This window comes from Maylandia zebra, linkage group LG9 (genome assembly GCF_041146795.1).
Source record: "Maylandia zebra isolate NMK-2024a linkage group LG9, Mzebra_GT3a, whole genome shotgun sequence".
NCBI classification, from domain to species: Eukaryota; Metazoa; Chordata; class Actinopteri; order Cichliformes; family Cichlidae; genus Maylandia; species Maylandia zebra.
The window spans coordinates 33,907,592-33,923,719 of NC_135175.1; the positions used below are offsets into that span (position 1 = coordinate 33,907,592).

The 16,128-nt window shown below is 40.6% G+C and overlaps 2 protein-coding genes across 6 annotated transcripts in view; both read right to left on the bottom strand.

The window, feature by feature from the left end:
- Nucleotides 1-531: 531 nt before the first annotated feature.
- ssr1 (signal sequence receptor, alpha) lies at nt 532-10,285 on the bottom strand. Of its 2 annotated transcripts, XM_004576437.4 has the most exons (10): nt 10,110-10,285; nt 6,679-6,806; nt 6,459-6,555; nt 6,257-6,360; nt 6,020-6,178; nt 5,775-5,851; nt 5,593-5,671; nt 5,272-5,365; nt 4,421-4,435; nt 532-3,382 (listed from the first exon to the last, which is right to left on the bottom strand). In XM_004576437.4, the coding sequence occupies exons 1-10, from the start codon at nt 10,177-10,179 to the stop codon at nt 3,315-3,317; spliced, it is 891 nt and encodes a 296-aa protein (XP_004576494.1). In that variant the 5' UTR covers nt 10,180-10,285; the 3' UTR covers nt 532-3,314. The 2 variants fall into 2 exon arrangements, with proteins under 2 accessions (XP_004576494.1, XP_004576495.1); XM_004576438.4 differs by lacking the exon at nt 4,421-4,435 and having other exon boundaries at nt 10,110-10,283.
- A 1,937-nt stretch (nt 10,286-12,222) lies between these two features.
- The window catches only part of LOC101487744 (uncharacterized), a 74,788-nt gene continuing 70,882 nt past the window's right edge, over nt 12,223-16,128 (bottom strand). For all 4 annotated transcript variants that reach the window (XM_014413951.4, XM_014413952.4, XM_014413953.4 and 1 more), the window contains one exon: nt 12,223-16,123. In XM_014413951.4, coding sequence (XP_014269437.3) covers nt 15,947-16,123 — 177 coding nt within the window. In that variant the 3' untranslated portion in view covers nt 12,223-15,946. The remainder of the gene's footprint in view (nt 16,124-16,128) is intronic.

A 16,128-nucleotide genomic window follows, 5' to 3' on the forward strand; every position in this document is an offset into this window, starting at 1 on the left:
TGAGGTTTATGTCTTAACAGCGCATCGTGCCTCAGCGCCACCCACTGGAGCCATGTCGCCGTGTGATTGGCAGATTAGACAGTTGCGATTGAACAGGTGTGCCTAATGAAGTGGCCAGCCAGTGCACAGTCAGCGGGGGCCTTTCAGTCAGTTAATGACATCACCAAGGACCACGCACGTTTACACTGTGGTGAGCATGTTTCATTCTGCTTGCAGTGTGCTCATGCAACCTCTGTAGCTTTAACGTTCATACTCCAACTGTAACTGACAAACTTTGTTCTAAATATACTAAAATTAAACACGTGAATTACTTCGCATTAATCTGTAGTATTTTTTACTGTTGCCTGCGCTCATCTGTAAGATTTTTTCCTGCTTGTTTCATCTATCCAGTTTTGTTTTGACCATTACCAAACCTCATTTCCGCTTCCTTTGAACTCTGTAAAAACCTTCATTCTTCACTTTTCTGCACAAATGGAGAAAAGAAAATCTTACGCTTTCTTTTTTGTTAATAAAAACGACAGAAGCAGCAGCTCTACAGCAAATCCTCAGTTTATTTCCTGCACATTTAAAAGCAAATAAAAGAACAAGCTCAGATCTCTGAATTACAGCCCCCATTATTTTAGAAAAACAGAAACATAACAAAAACCTGTCAGCTTGGCTGCTTGTGGATGTGGGAGCCTCAGTGAACAGCTGTCAACTTCCATATCCACAAAAAGCTTTACAGGAAATGACATCTCTGCAGACCAGGAGCCTCATCTGATGCTCAAGCCCTGCAGAATCTGATGCCCCCTAGTGGTACAGTATACAAACCCCACCCCCCTCCCCTTTAATCCCAATCTTCGTCTTGAATAAATTAGCTCGGTAAATTTGCTCTGAAATCAGCATAAGTCAGCCAGTATTTACACCAGTGCTTCAACATTTTTCTGATCTGCACAGGCTGCTTGAGGAGAGAAGCCAGAAGTGAATAAAAACGTACAAACGGAAAAGGTAGAAAACAGGCACACGTGGAGAGGACCCGAACCGTTCAGTTTGTTAGATTCTTATGAGTCTTTACCCGTCATCTTCTGAGCCAGAGCCCGAAGCGAGCGCAACAGTGCTGATGAGTCCACCTGACGAGACACTCGGGTCTCCACTCGCAGGTCTGACGTAACATCACGATGCAGATATTTCACAGGGCGAGCCGGGAGAAACATAACATCCGATTTCACAAAACCCCATGAGTTGCGTCTCATATGTTAAAATACTCATGTTAATGAGAGAAAAGAAAGTTGCTTTCATGCATTTTAATGCTTAAGGCTGTAACTAGATTATTCTTGCTATCGATGAACCTGCTGGATGATGGTTACTCCCCTCAGAGGCTCCCAGAGACCAAGTTAACATTTTCACATGATTTAAAGAAGGATAAGCAAAACATTTTCTGCCTAATGAACTTTTTCAGATTCCTAAATGAAAACTGTTCTAAAAACAGGACTTGGACGATTTTCGTTGACAATAACAGACTTTACGCTTCACAGCACAGAAAACTCAGAAGCCTTGTCGAGAAAGAACCATGGCCAAAAATTTAAGTGGCATAAATTTTGTGTTTCGCACATTTTCTTTATGATATGGTGAAGAAAAATCATAAGAACTAAATGAGTTTAGTTCCAACTAAATCAAATTCATGCAGACTCTGTGTTTACAGCGTGAACAACATAACGTGCTGGATATCAGCTTCTGAGCCAAATGCTGATTGATGGTGATCCGTTCCTGCCTCAGAGCTCCATATTGATCCGTTTCTCCGCTTCTGTCTGTCCACCTAACAACTGGCACACTTTCTAACATGATGGAGCTTCGTGTCACCGTTTCCAGCCCATGACGCTCTCCCGGCACCATGGGCTGGAAACTCTGGATTTTAATACAATTGAAAATCTCAAAAAGTAGAAGGACAAGCAAAAAACTCAAACGGATCAACTTCACGCACAAAGTCAGCAGCACATCGTCTGCTAAAATGATTTGGCTCAGAAGCTCAAAAGTCCAGCACACCACAGAACTGCAGGAGGTTCGTCACTGTAAAACTGAAGCTTTGCATAACTTTGATTTAGTTGCCAAAAAACCCCGTGGAACATGAGCATGACTGCTCTTCACTATATCACAGTAAAGTAAAACACGCTGAGGCAGCACACAGTATGAACGTTTGCGTCACAGTGACTGTGATGATGGCGGGCAGCCGGTCACAGCCTCTGTAGCACAAGAAACTCAGCAGCTGCTGGATGTCATGTCGTCCATCTGTCTTATCAGGCAGATAATCAATATCTCCATATTCTCTCTCAATAATTAGCTGCCTGCTGAAATACACGGTTAATCAATTACATAAGGAGAAACTAGAGATTAATGCCTGGTGAGTTTCTGGAGATCTACTCGTACCACCTCCTACTGGCCGCACTGCATTACTGCGGCCGGTTTCTTTTCTGTGCTAAACCAAAACAATATTTCATCATTGTTAGACAAAGATTTGGGCCTTTCCCCCCTAAATGTAACATGAGCATTGAAACGTTAGCTCAAAACGTCAGTTACAGTTTAAGAAGGACGGCGCTGATAGCTGACCGACGGGATCAGACCACAAAAAAAAACTCTGAGTATCTGCAGAAAGGAAACTGAGTGACTGTGACTAAAGGGTGAAACACAGAGGGACAGCAGACAGAAGGGAAGCAGATTAAGTCTACAAAATCCCAACAAAACCAAAAATTATGTGCAGACAAAATCAACGAACAGAGAAAATATACAAAAATGTCAAAAACAACAAAACTGCATCTGTTACTGTAGCTCCTCCACACATCAGAGCAGGGCTGCAACTAACCAGTGTTTCTACTCTGAACCAGTAACTTGAAAGAAGAGTCGAATTAGACAAAAATGATCCTGATCGTTTCAGCCCTGCGTCAGTGTGCGAGGCAAACAACACAATCAATACTGTCTCACAATGATAATGTCAGCAGTTGTACTACCAAGGCTTAAAAAAAATCTGATCTTTGAAGAAAACCCATCAACCTTCAGAGAAAACAAACGGCCAACATGCCTGTTAGAGGATGAGCCTCCCCACATCTCTCTGTGACAGCGTCAGAAAAAGTAATCGTTAAACAAAAGGGGCTGCAGTGTATGTGTGTGTGTGTGTGTGTGTGTTCAACAGTTTTTAAGCTGAGCCAGCCATCGCTGTGCTTGGCACTGGTTAAAGTTCCTCAGCAGAGGGCAGAGTGTGCTCACGGTGGAGCTCTCAGCCCGTCGCCTCCTCTTCCTCCACGGGTGGATGAAATTTTTGTTGAAGTGACGTTTGTCAGCCGTCACTCGTCTGAGCCGGCCGAGCGTTTCTGGTTCCTCTTGCGAGGAGATCTTTTGGGAGATGCTTTGTCTGAAGGAGGAGAAGATGTTAAGAAGGTGAATTGTAATTTTTTTTCTGAAAACAGAGCGGTGATGCCACACACCTGCAGGTTTTATGTTCTCAGAATCAGGCCAAACATGAGGTCAGAACATGCTTAAAAAAAACCCCCAAAAAACCAAATGTGTCTTCCAAAAACATTTCACTGAAGCTTTCTCACACATGTATTATTTACAGTGGAGACTCCATCAACAGGTTTGAGGTTTTTATTACATCTTACAAGCAAACTAAGGAACTTTGAAATAATTACGTGATTCCAAAGAAACTTCCTTGAAGTTATTGTTTAAGGTCCAAAGAAAACTTCAAGCAACAAAAAAAAAAAAAAAAAAAAAAAAAAAAAAAAAAAAAAAGGATGCTCCTGCTCAACTACTTTGTTATTTCTGCTACCATCAGGCAGCGACACCTGGTTTTGACTCTCTTCCTACAAGCAGTGTGTAGGGGGAAAATGACCACACATGTAATGTGCGACTAAAAGTATTTTACACCTGCAACTCGACTGACAGATAACTTGGGTTGACTGCCTTTTGTATAAAAATGACTGAAAGTTGTAACTGAAGACTTTAGAGGATTTTATAACATCTGTAACAGTAATGAAAATATCACAGGTATGACAAAAACAAGCAACGGGATCACTAACGTCTTCACATGTTTTCCAGATACTGGAGGAGTTTGCTGGGTTAAGTAAAAATGAAAGAAGGAAAATCATTTTTATAGCCAACAGCCAACCAAGCAGCTGCACCACAACCCCGCTTACTGTGACCACCACTCTCTAAGACCAACTTTCACACACAAGGAAGAATGCCAAGAACCAGATGGTCTGATCACAAAACAGGTGAATAATGTGACGTGATGTCAGTGGGAAACTGTGTTTAGTTTAACTTTCTGCAGTTTCTCACTAACAGATCAGAACATCTGGAGCACCAGGAGTGGGAGAAGAACACTAAACACTCCAACATCAGGACCAAAGTTGTGTTACAGACACACAAACACACGACATGCAGCAGACCTCACCTCTGCGACTCTGCACTGAAGACGCAGGAAAACATGAGAGCAAGGAAAGCAGAGAGAGGAGGAGAAAGAAGGTGAGTGATCCTCGTGCTCAGTCAAGGATTAAGATCATTCTGAAACAGCAGGTGAAGCAGGAAGAAAGAACAGAGCAGCAACAGCAGCAAATATCCTGAACCTGTTCATATAATAAACTCGAAAATGTTTGGGTGCGGAGAGAAACAGCAGCTCTACAGACGTCTGCCAACCTCAAGAGCTGCACAGGAAGCAGAGAGGTTGCAGGGACCCGTGATGAAAGCTAAGATGTTTAACCTGGAGAAATCTATGAACCTAAAAGTAGTCCAACTCCCTAAACTAAGCATGTACTAAGAAATGAAATTAAACACCATCTGTGCAAGCACTGTTGAAACCTGAAATTTCCTCCTCCTATAATCAGGTTGTATTTTAAATATCACTGAAACGTGTGGCTCACTGCAAATGATGTCCATGTGGTCCAGTGCTCGTGTTACTTCACTCTAAAACAGCCAACATGCTACTGTTCTGCAGAGTCACTTCCATATTTAAATGGTTAAAGCTCGTGTAGTCTTTTGTTTAATTAAAGGAATTAAATGTAATTTTGGTGAATGTTTTCAATGTTACAAAAGATACACCTGCACGCGTGAATCAGCTGATTCTGTGAGGAAGAAAAGCTTAAAAGGTGCTCTGAGAGGGAGTGTTCGGACGAAGCTGACAATCTCATCTGAGACTTGTGGTGTATAAACAGTTGGATTTCTGTGTCTGCAGATAATAAAGTACATAAAAAAGAAAGCTTGTGTGCGAGCTGATGAGGTCACAGGATGTGTGCGAGGAGTACGTACTGATCTGGTTCAGTGTTTCTGGGGGGATCCAGCTCAGGTCGACGTCGTTGTGGCTCGAAGTTCCCGTTTCTACCTTTGGAGCTGGACGCCTCCTCTACAAACAAACACAGAATGAGCTGTCTGCTTCTTTTTTTTTTTGCTAATGACACCAACTCAACCTCATATAGCTCATGCTTTGGCCAAAAGCTCCAAAGAGTTTAAGTCTGTGACAAACACCTGCAGATCCTGATGTAAAAAACACTAGCTAAACCATCAAAGGGTTTATTTTTCCCCTCAACTACCCATTTCTTTAAAAACAGTTTCATCTGATGGTATCTGCACCTTTCTGGACTCCAGCAGCTGGTGAAGGCCTACAACCACGAGCAGCCCAAGACCTGACAGGAAGACATACATGAAGATCCTGGCAGAGAGAGAGAGAGAGAGGGTGGGTTTATGGACAAATGCAGGCAAAGGGGGAGGAAAAAAGCCAGATTGGGTGTGTATATATATATATGCATGCTTACGTCTCTCCATCAAGCCCATCCTCTCTCTCAGTGATGGTGACAGTCTGGTTAAACACAGCATCCTGGAAAACGTTTCCCTGTAGGTGGGAAAAGAATGGATGAGAAATGTAAATAAAGAAACAAAACGCAATGGTGGAAAATAATGGCTACAGATCACTTTTTCCTACTTATTGTCCCAAATTTCCACACAGAATCTGATTTGTTACATCGCTGACATTAGAAGAGCTTAAACCAGTCATGCTTACACTGCTGTCCTTGTAGTTGAGGTTGATGACGAGTCCGAATGGCCGCCCACCCATTGGCTCTGCAGGGATGAAGGAGTACTCAAAGGTGGCCTGTCTGCTGGGAGGAACCACGGTGCCGAGCTGGAGAGCGGTGAAGTTCTGGATGTAGAACTGGTAATCCTGAAAGGGGACAACAGGACAAATTTAGAGAGAGATGAAGCTACAGCTATGAATATTTGTTACAGCTCATTTTCTTACCTGTGGGTAACGGAAAGAAGCATCCAGAGACTCTACGATGAAGTTCTCCGACCCTTTGTTAGTGAAGCCAAGAAGGAACTTAACGATGTCGTTGGCTGGGAAGTCTAGAGGAAGGATGGCATGAATCAAAGGGGGTTTCAATACAGGAAAATCTAGAAACTGCTGAATGAAAACAAGAGGGCGGATACACAAAGACATTCACCTTCTCCTTTGACAAACAGGATGGTTGTGTCAGCGTTGGGGGAAGCCTTCACCTCTCCAACCAACGCTTCCTCCTCTTCATCTTCTTTTTCTTCCGTCTAGATAAGCGCACAGGTTTAGGTAACGGGACGAAGAACAGGTTCACGTTTATCACGGTACAGTAAACAGCGAAAACTTGCATCATCTATGAAAACATTTCTACAGCCAATTTAATCACTTACCAGTTCTGTGTTATCATCATCTTCCACTTCTGCCTCATCATCCTCTTCGTTCACGTCGTCCACCACGTCTTCATCCACAGCCTCAGCCTCCTCATCCTCAGTCAAATCCTGGGCACTTGCCACTGGTCCTGACAGAAAGTATGGGAATTTTTACCAAGCCTATAAACAATCTTTATTTCATGTAATGGTTCAAAGATCCTGGAGCAGCTACAGAGGTCTGATATTTAAAGCACATCTTCAGTTCACCAATGAGCTCCGTGATGGTTGGAAAAATGGATGCAAGCCTAAAATTGACCACAACACAGATATGACTTTGTACTCCATCAATGTTCTTCTGGTACCTAAGACTACATGGTTCTCAAACTTGTTGCATGGTGTGCTTAAGAACAATCCAAGCATAGCCTGGAGAACAGATCCAGACCAAGCTAAACACCGAGCTGCAGCATTCACTACAACCTAAAAACTTGGAAATTACAAAGTCTACTTTTGGTGGTTTAAAGCTTGGGATGATAGATTTTGTTAAGGTAACATCACACAATCTTTCAAAGGTAGATACAAGCATCAAAGTCTCCATGTTTGTCTCTCTGAAGCCATCCATGTAAATAGGGCTGCACAATTTTGCATAAAATGAGAATCACGATTTTTTGGCTTAGAATTGAGATCACGATTCTCTCACGATTTTCTTTTCCAGTATAAATATTTATTGCACTTATTAACTGCACATCAACTTTGTAACAGTTGAGACTGAACATAAAAACAATAAATAAACATAAAAACAACAAATGTCTCACGTTTTGTTGTTGCCACAAAATGTTGTACTGCTTGAAATTCCGTCTCCACCGTTGCTCGACGCTGCGTGTACAGAGCAGGTAGTGCAACAATAGAAAAATAACACAGCACTGTGTAGCGTTTGTCTAGGGTGTTGATCATTTTCCTAAATCCCTCGTTTTGCACAGTGTTGATGGAGCCATATCTTTGGTCAGGTGATAAGTGATAGCCTCCGTAATTTCTTTGTGCCTGCGGGAGTTCGACGTGTATAGGGAAGCGCTGTATAAGGTTCCCGTTATTGATGTTTGGGTGGTTGACCGGGACGGATTTTCTCCTGTCACTTTCTCGTCATCCCTGACGTGCTCTCCGTTGTTTTTCCCCTGCTAATTTTAGCATCACACGGCACAGCTTCTGTATCACGTGGTATAAGGCTCCGCCCTTGTCATTTGTTGAGCAGGAAGAGTGAGCGCTTGTTTTCATGCAGATTACGTCCCGGATCAAATTGCGGTACAATCATCGTTGTCTTTTTTTTTTTTTTTGTTTTGTTTAAATCGTTGTCATTTGGAAATGAGATCGCACATAAGTATGAATCGAGATCGCGATTTTCTAACAATTAATCGTGCAGCCCTACATGTAAATATATTATAAACAAACAAAAACAGTTCTACATTTTCCAAGACGACCATCATCTCAGATCTAAGTCAAGTGAAGAAGGCAACTGGACTTCACTTATCACCCAAGAGCCATCTTTAGTTCTAGAACTAAACGGTAGCGAGTCACATGTATTTAAACCTTACTGGCATTTATGGTCACCACACTGGTTCACTGGTTGTATCAAGCGCAAACTGTAATATCACCAGATCCCAGTTATCGTTTACATGGAACTTGAAGGCACACTGTACTCGCCACAGTTCTCTCCTGAACTGGTCTGTATCAGTGCTGGTGTAAGTGTAGAAGTTTCTGCTGTTTCAACATCTGCTGTAATCAGGGAACCTTTGAACTGTGGTATTGATATACAACTAAAAACTTAGTTTACAAAAAACAAAAAAACCAAGTTGATCGAACAGTTTTCTCTTCCACCCAGCTGGCTGCACATGGCACATTACAAAAGTTAAGAGAAGCGTGAAAAACTGAAATGATGCCAAAGTGTGGCACATGCCAGCAGTTGTGACGTCAGTTTGGGCTTGCATCGCGCAGAGAGATGACAATGGAGAGCATAACCTAGGCTGCACCACACCTTTCGCCCCATGACAGCTGGAACAGTCGTCTGTTGTCCAGTTCAGTGTGGATGGAGCCCGCGCTGAACTGGATAAAGAGTTAAGAAAATTGACGAATAACACTAGCATGCAAACATTTTTGAACATTTAACATTCAGATCTGCGTGAAAGCAAATACCTTTGTTCAGCTCATCAGTGCAGTCACACCCTGTCAATTAGGGTGCAGCTATCCACTTGTTTAAAAGCTTATCCAAATGAAGGCAGCATACCCCAGCTAACAGAGTCAGACACTGACACAAGATCATTTTAGAGTCACCCATTTGCCTGACATGCATCTATTTGGGCTGCAGACTTCTCCATCCAGGATGCTCCAACTCAGAACCTTCTTGCTGTTTTGCAACCATGATAACCAATGCACCACCATGCTGCCTAGTTTTATGACTCATGACAGCGACCCAATAACACAGTCAGGTTAGTCCCACTACTTCCCCTCACTCTGTCTGCATATACACAAGGCCAGGGATTAACCAACACATTAAAATGAAACTTGTTACAACATTATTAACCGTGATAATAATGATGTGCATAATATCCACACAACACCATGTTCTTGGTTAGACTTTATGATTACAAATATCAATACCCTAATATAAAATTGCTATTGTTAAACTCTCTAAAAGCGTATCCACAGGCCCGTGATGTAAAAACAGTGTTGCTTAAAAGAAATAGGAAGCCAACACGTCCGTTTCGTCATGTAAACGCCGAACTAACCCACAGCTTACAATCACAGCCAACAGGATACGATCCAGATAACTTAATCGGCCTCAAACAGCCGTTCAGCTGCACAGTGTGCAGACCAATTGAGTAAATAAGCCATACTCTTACAGACTTAATTATCTACTTACATTAATTAAGCGGGCATTTGAAGTAACAGTCCCTCTGTGATTCAGTTCTGCGGGGTTAAGCTAAGTAAGCTAGCGTAGCAACAAAAGTAACTTTACCCCGTTTTTCAGCAACTTTCACAAGTTTTGTTGATTACATCATATTATGTGTGGCAACTCCGAGGCTCCGTTTACACAGAGAGGAAATAAAGGAGCTGAAATAAAGCAGCACGTTAACTGAGCCTCTTAGCTTCCCTGCTAACAGTAAGGACACGTCAGTCTAACCAGGCGTTTAAAGTACCTTGACGTGAGCTACCTTACACTAAATTACACGAAACAACAAGAGGCATTTGCGAAAACGAAATCCACCGTGGAGATATCCCTCTAATTGCCCCACATTTACGATGAATCCCTTCATTTTTATATACACGCTTCACTTCAACCAGCACGCTTAATGGAGAGCGGCCTTCCCCTTTCCCCACAGCAGCTACTTAGCTCGACAGCTAACACTTCTTTTTCCCCTAAATCGCTGCGCTTTTCTTCGTATCTTTACAAACAGACTCACCTTTGATAAGGAGAGTCGCCGGAAAGGCTAACAACACCAGTAGCAGAAGTTTCGGCAGAAATTTCATCATTTTGAAGTCGAAATCAATGCGTTCTCATTCAGCGTCGGTCAGGCTGTCTATGAGCGTCGCTGTACTGCTTCCGTTACTCTAACTATGACGCATGCGCAGAAGTCACGGTGGAGTTTGTGGTGTGGCGTCAGCCCCCGTTCAGGTCGCAGTTGTGTTGGTATAAAAATGGTTGGACACGGTTGAGATTGTTAAGAATAATATAACTTTTACAGAGAACAGCTGACCTGAGTTGTGGACTTTCTGCTCAAGTTGGGGAAGTTTAGGAAGCACGAATGCAAAGGAAACAAAACCGGAAGTGAACACTGCCGAGAAAAAAACAGAATAAAAACGAACTTTAATTGATCAAGTGCTGAAAGAATGACCTTTATTCATAACTTACATTTCATATTTAATTCTAAGAATGAATAATAGTACTGTTTCTTGTTGCAGATATAAAGAAACTGGGAGTTTCTACGAAATGTCAGAATAAATTAGCAGATGCAGCTAGAACGAAAACTTGTTTCTGATGCTTTAAAATGAATGTCTAATCTTTTTAAACTGTTTTCTATTAATAATACTAATTCTTTATTTAAAAGGGACAGTGCAGTTTAACGTTGTTGCTGTTGTAGCCACAAATTGCGTTCAAACACGTACAATTCAGTCACGTACACATCCAAATCACAATATGCAATATATACAGATGTTTTTTTCTTTGTTTTTTCTGTCAGTGCGCACTTTTCTCCTGTTGTATGTTCAGCGTTATGTTCCACAACAGATATGAGAAAAAGAATGATAAAAGTAAAGAAAAAATATTTTTTTATGAATTAGTAATATTATTTTAAAAAAACAACAACTGCTAATTATTTTTATTCATCATATTTTTAATGGCAAACTCTTAATCTGACTGTTTATAAGATTTATTACGTTTTAATGCCACTTATAAAAAATAATTTTATTTTTATTACAATTTATTTGAAATTCCTTGTCACTGCATGTTGTTTTGCTACTTTAGACTTTCCTCTGTTTTACTATCAGACTGTCAGTCATCTGTGCAGCACTTTGAACTTCACTAACCAGGATGAAAGGTGCTGAACAGTTAGTAAGTAAAATTTTGTTTTATTTATTTCTAGATAAAAGATCACAACGTGCTTCACACAGAGATAAAGTATAAAACAAAAACAGATAAAAGTTAAAAAAACAAAAACAATACTACTACTAATACACTGTATGCATGTATATATATTCTGTAACCATTTCCACATCATCTCCTGGTACTTTAACCAGAAGTGAAACTCTTGACGTCAAGATTTATTTATTTTGATTTTTTTAAGAGTGTCCTTGCATTCAACTACCTCACACATTCAATGGCAAGAAAAACCAGAGCTCTTGGATCTTTGACCTCGTGTTTTGAGTTTTGTGGTTTTCACAATTTATTGTTGGGTTTATTAGGTAGCTTACATTCAAGTGTTATATTATTTAGTCTTTTGGGTATAGCATTTCCAGTGCTTCTGACTTAGGTATTTATGTTTCTTAGCTCCTTGTTTGATGTCTCCTAGTCTCGTTTCTGTGCATCTTCTGACCCTTTTTTTGGTGTTAGTCTTGTGTTCTGTTACTTCCTGTCTTACTTTCCTTCATGTTCTGTGTCCCCTTGTATAGTTAGATTCTGCTCACCTGTGCTTCTTTTCCCCAGATGTGTCCTCTGTCACTAATGACCTTATGTGTGTATTTAAACCCTCAGTTTGCTTCTTTGTCATGGTTTTCAAACATGCTGTATGTCCTAGTGTTTCACACCTTTGATGGCTCAGCTTTATGCTGTATTTGCTGCACTTGTGTCCACATATTTAAAGTAATTATTCGGCTGAGCTGATGTCTTATTTTATTTATTTTTGCTCCCTCCCCCCCAGATTAGATGTAACACATCTAATACATTTTAAAAATCATCATTGCACATTTTTAGAAATATTTTTGTCCATGAAAGGTGATGTGACACAACAGCTAAATATCTGCTGTTGGCATCAGTAAACGTCTCACTTTCAGAGATGCAATAACAGGATCTGAGTCGTATTTCTAAATAAGATGAACTTTTCTGTTGATTGTTTATTTGTTTTTTATTTCTCCCATATGGAACACACTGCAATTATCACATGGCAAAACAGGCCGAGATTGAATGATCTATAATTTCAAATAATATGTAAATAAATTTAGTAAAATCTGTGATGATATACTGAGTAAATAAGAAAAAAACTGTGACATTAGAAGCAAAAAAATCATCAAAGCATGAACCAAAAACAAAAGAAACAGCGTCTCTTCAAAACTTAACACAATCAACACATGAATATTCAGTAAATTATATTCTATTGCATCTATTTTTATGAAATAAAACATACAAAATGCAAAAATGGTTTCCAGCTAGAATGACAAATCATGGCTGAGTGAAGATTTATTCAGTACATGACTGGGATGCAATCCACACAGCAAGACAAGAAACCCCAAAAACACGACTTACTGGATACACACAAGAGTAAAATATAACTTTCCCAAACGTGGACAGGAGCCCGTGTATCAAAATAGTCTGCAACGTCCAGAAATCTCCAGTCCGACGTACTTAAACAGTCTCTTCAGATTTCAGGAAATATAAACTTTTACTGTGTGCAGAGATATTCAGACAGCATGACACGAGAAACAGAAAGACACAGTGTGTTAGTTAAGTCCTTTACAAACACAGAGGTTACTGCTGCTGTTTAAAACCGATGATCTGTCGGTGGTTTGTCGACAGGTTACTGTACATCAGAAGTCAAAAACAAAACCACACTCCCCTGAACATGAATTAAACCCGGGATAAATAAATGCTCAAACTCGAGGTTTCTAAACCTTGTTCCTGTTCGCCTGCCCCACTCCTTCCTTTTGGTTGCATCACTGCTAAGAAAAAAGTATTTTCTGACTTTTCATTCTTTCCTTTTCATTCTCGGGCTCACGTCTAGAGAGAAGACAGATCTAATTATTTTCATTCCCTGCTCCTCTTCTTCTTTTTCTGCATCCTTTCAAATGAAAGTCTGTTGACAATCTGTCGTTTTCTTAATGCCAACAAAACCCATAAAAAGACCAAAAACCATCAGTGTCTCAATTCATCTCTCTGTGCTTTCTGGATTCCCTTCAGATCACATAAACGTGTCAGCATGTGACCATATTTGTTTCATTAGTGGCATCGATGGCTGACAGAGCAGTATTTGGGCTCGTCCAGGTAACTTTGGTTTAATCCTGGCTTTTCAGAACCACAGACCTGCTCTGGAGCAGGTCGTGTTCGACATTAGAGATCAAGAGATATCTGGAATGTGGAAAATAGTGTCAGGGAGGTCCTGGGAGGTCCCTCAGACCTCAGTGCGCAGATAATAGGGGGTCTGTTTCATGGGTGTCGCTCCCTGATGAGCACCTGCTGACTGTAAGAGGTCTTACAGCACTTATTCTTCTATGCATCTTAATAATGGTCCTAAAACAGGACAACTCGTTGTACTTGTTGACATCATATCAAATTTGCATTACGCCAACATTTGAATTCAGTTTTCATTTGTATTCTTTATTCTGGTGGTGCCAGAGTGAAGCAGTTAAAACGATCCCCAGTTCAACTCCAGCCACAGACACAAAACCAGGAAAACCCTCCAAACAAACCCGCTACCTGCTGTGGGGAGCCTTCTGAATACGGGGGAAGCTGTAGGCAGCATTTTCCTTTTATTTTAAAGAATAAAAACTAAAACTGTCTTTCTCACATCTGAACACGAATTCAATAAGAACAGGAAATCCATCAGATCCACTCTGTAGTGAGTGAGTTTGATCAGAGCGTCTGATGAGAGGAAATTTGGTTGAGGGTGGAGAAACCTGCCGATGGAGCAGCCACTGTTGGACCTGCTGGACTTTTTTATTGATCTGTTTTTGTTTATCTGGGATTTTGTCTTGTGAGGGTGGAATAATCAACTTAATCTTTTTTTAGTTTGTTCTGTTATTTAAAGTCTTTTAAACTTAAAACATTTTGGAAAAAAATGCAAATTAAAAATGCAAACTGTAGAACGGAAACATTTCATAGTAGGTAAAAGTCACAAATGTAATCTGAATATTTAAAGAATGACCCGAGTAAGAACCTTTCTCAGATTTGTTTGCCTTTATGTTTAAGGAGCATCTCCTCTGCAGCGTGTCGATGTGAGCTGACTGCAGTGCCTGTTAGGATTATTTGCCAAGCAGTGACTTATATCATGAGTTATGAGTCTAATTAGCAGTTTTCAACAATGAACAAGAACTTTGATTCGGCTTATCACATGTTCATCTGAAGTATGAAACATTTATGAGTCTTTTATGTGGATGTAGTGAGATTACAGTGAATTTGTTGTGGATTAATCGACATGTGGAGCTGAAACGAGGCTTTGTGGTCTTTTCCTGGGCGTTGTTGGCAGTATTAAAAACACAGACCACACCCAGAGCTGCAGTTTAGGAGTCTTGTCTGAATTCCTGTTGTATTATAAACTAGATTAATCCTGCTCATTCCTTCTTCATTTCCTCTTCTAGTTTGTCACAGGTGATTAAAAAGTTACACGTTACTTGTTTCTAGTCTCTCTCACTGCTTCTCTTCATGCATCCTTCTGTCGTTCGCTCCTCTACTTCTATATTCTCATAAAACATGACAGCATGCTAGATTTATCCCTCCATCTGCTTTTTTCTCTTCATCCACCGCTCATCAAAAGAAAATTCCCCTTCAGGTCAATTATTACCTGATATCACCGGCTCATGATGTTCAGTGCATTGCAGCGCTCAGTGTAAAACTACAAAGGTTTATCTATCTTTTATCTATCTATTAATTTTTTTTACACCAGACAGTTCTGCCCAATAGATTCTTAAACTTTTAATGCCTAAATTAAAAAATATATATTTCAGTGCCACCTAAAGAAGAACCATGAAGCTGCTTGTGGTTCATTTCCAGCTCAGATCCCAAACCTTTCGTTCGGCGCACTTTCACTCTGTTTCAAACCATATACAGTAACTTTGAGACGTGACCAGAGCCTCGAGGTTACTACTGATGCTGATTCTGCAGCTGCTTTCGGACGGACATGGATGAAACTCCAGGAGTTTACAGATTTGTGTTCAATGTAATAATTTAAGATCTGTGTCAAAAAAAAGTGAAATTGATTTCCATGACTTTGCACATATTTCTGGACAGTGCTTCATAATATTTTGTGTAGATTTTTTGTAAATTTCTTTTTTTTTTAACATAAATGCTAATTTTACATAACAAGAAGAATAATTTTGGAGATACTGTAGAAAAGGCCTGAATGGAGCTGAAGTAGATGTATTTTCCAATAAGCGATGGACCTGATAGACGTATCTGTGTCCATCAGATACAGGAAAGGCTTCCCCAAGCATTCAGACAGCCCTCTTTAATCATAGCGCACCCTGCTCCGCTGCACTGCATCCTGGTCAGTTTCCTTCACCTTTAAGTGCAGAAACTGCTCTTTGATTGGCTGTTGAGCAGATGTGTTTATTCTCAAAGAAGCTGCAGCTTTGTAATCCATCACGTCTAATTAAAACCCATTAAACTTATTTTTTTAAACATAATTTCCTGTTTTAAAAATTGACCAGAACAGTCTAACAATCTATCACCTGTCTTTCTCGTTTCCCATAACACTGAAAATGTAAATGAGCCCTGAAATGCAAAGAACATCACCAGCTGCTTTTATAACGCTGAAGGTGGATGTAACTGTGAATTTCAGGCCCTCTCTCTCACAAACTCGTCTTCCTCTCCGCTTTAGTTGCAACACTCCACGTAGTTTGCCGGCAGCATGCCGGACTTGCCGGTTCTCTGCACGGTGCCGTACATCCAGCCCTCGTCGATGGGCTGAGCGTTGATGATGACGTCGCCGTCCCTGAATGAGACCTCATCGTGATCTTGAGCCACGTAGTCATACAGCGCACGGTAAACACGCTGCA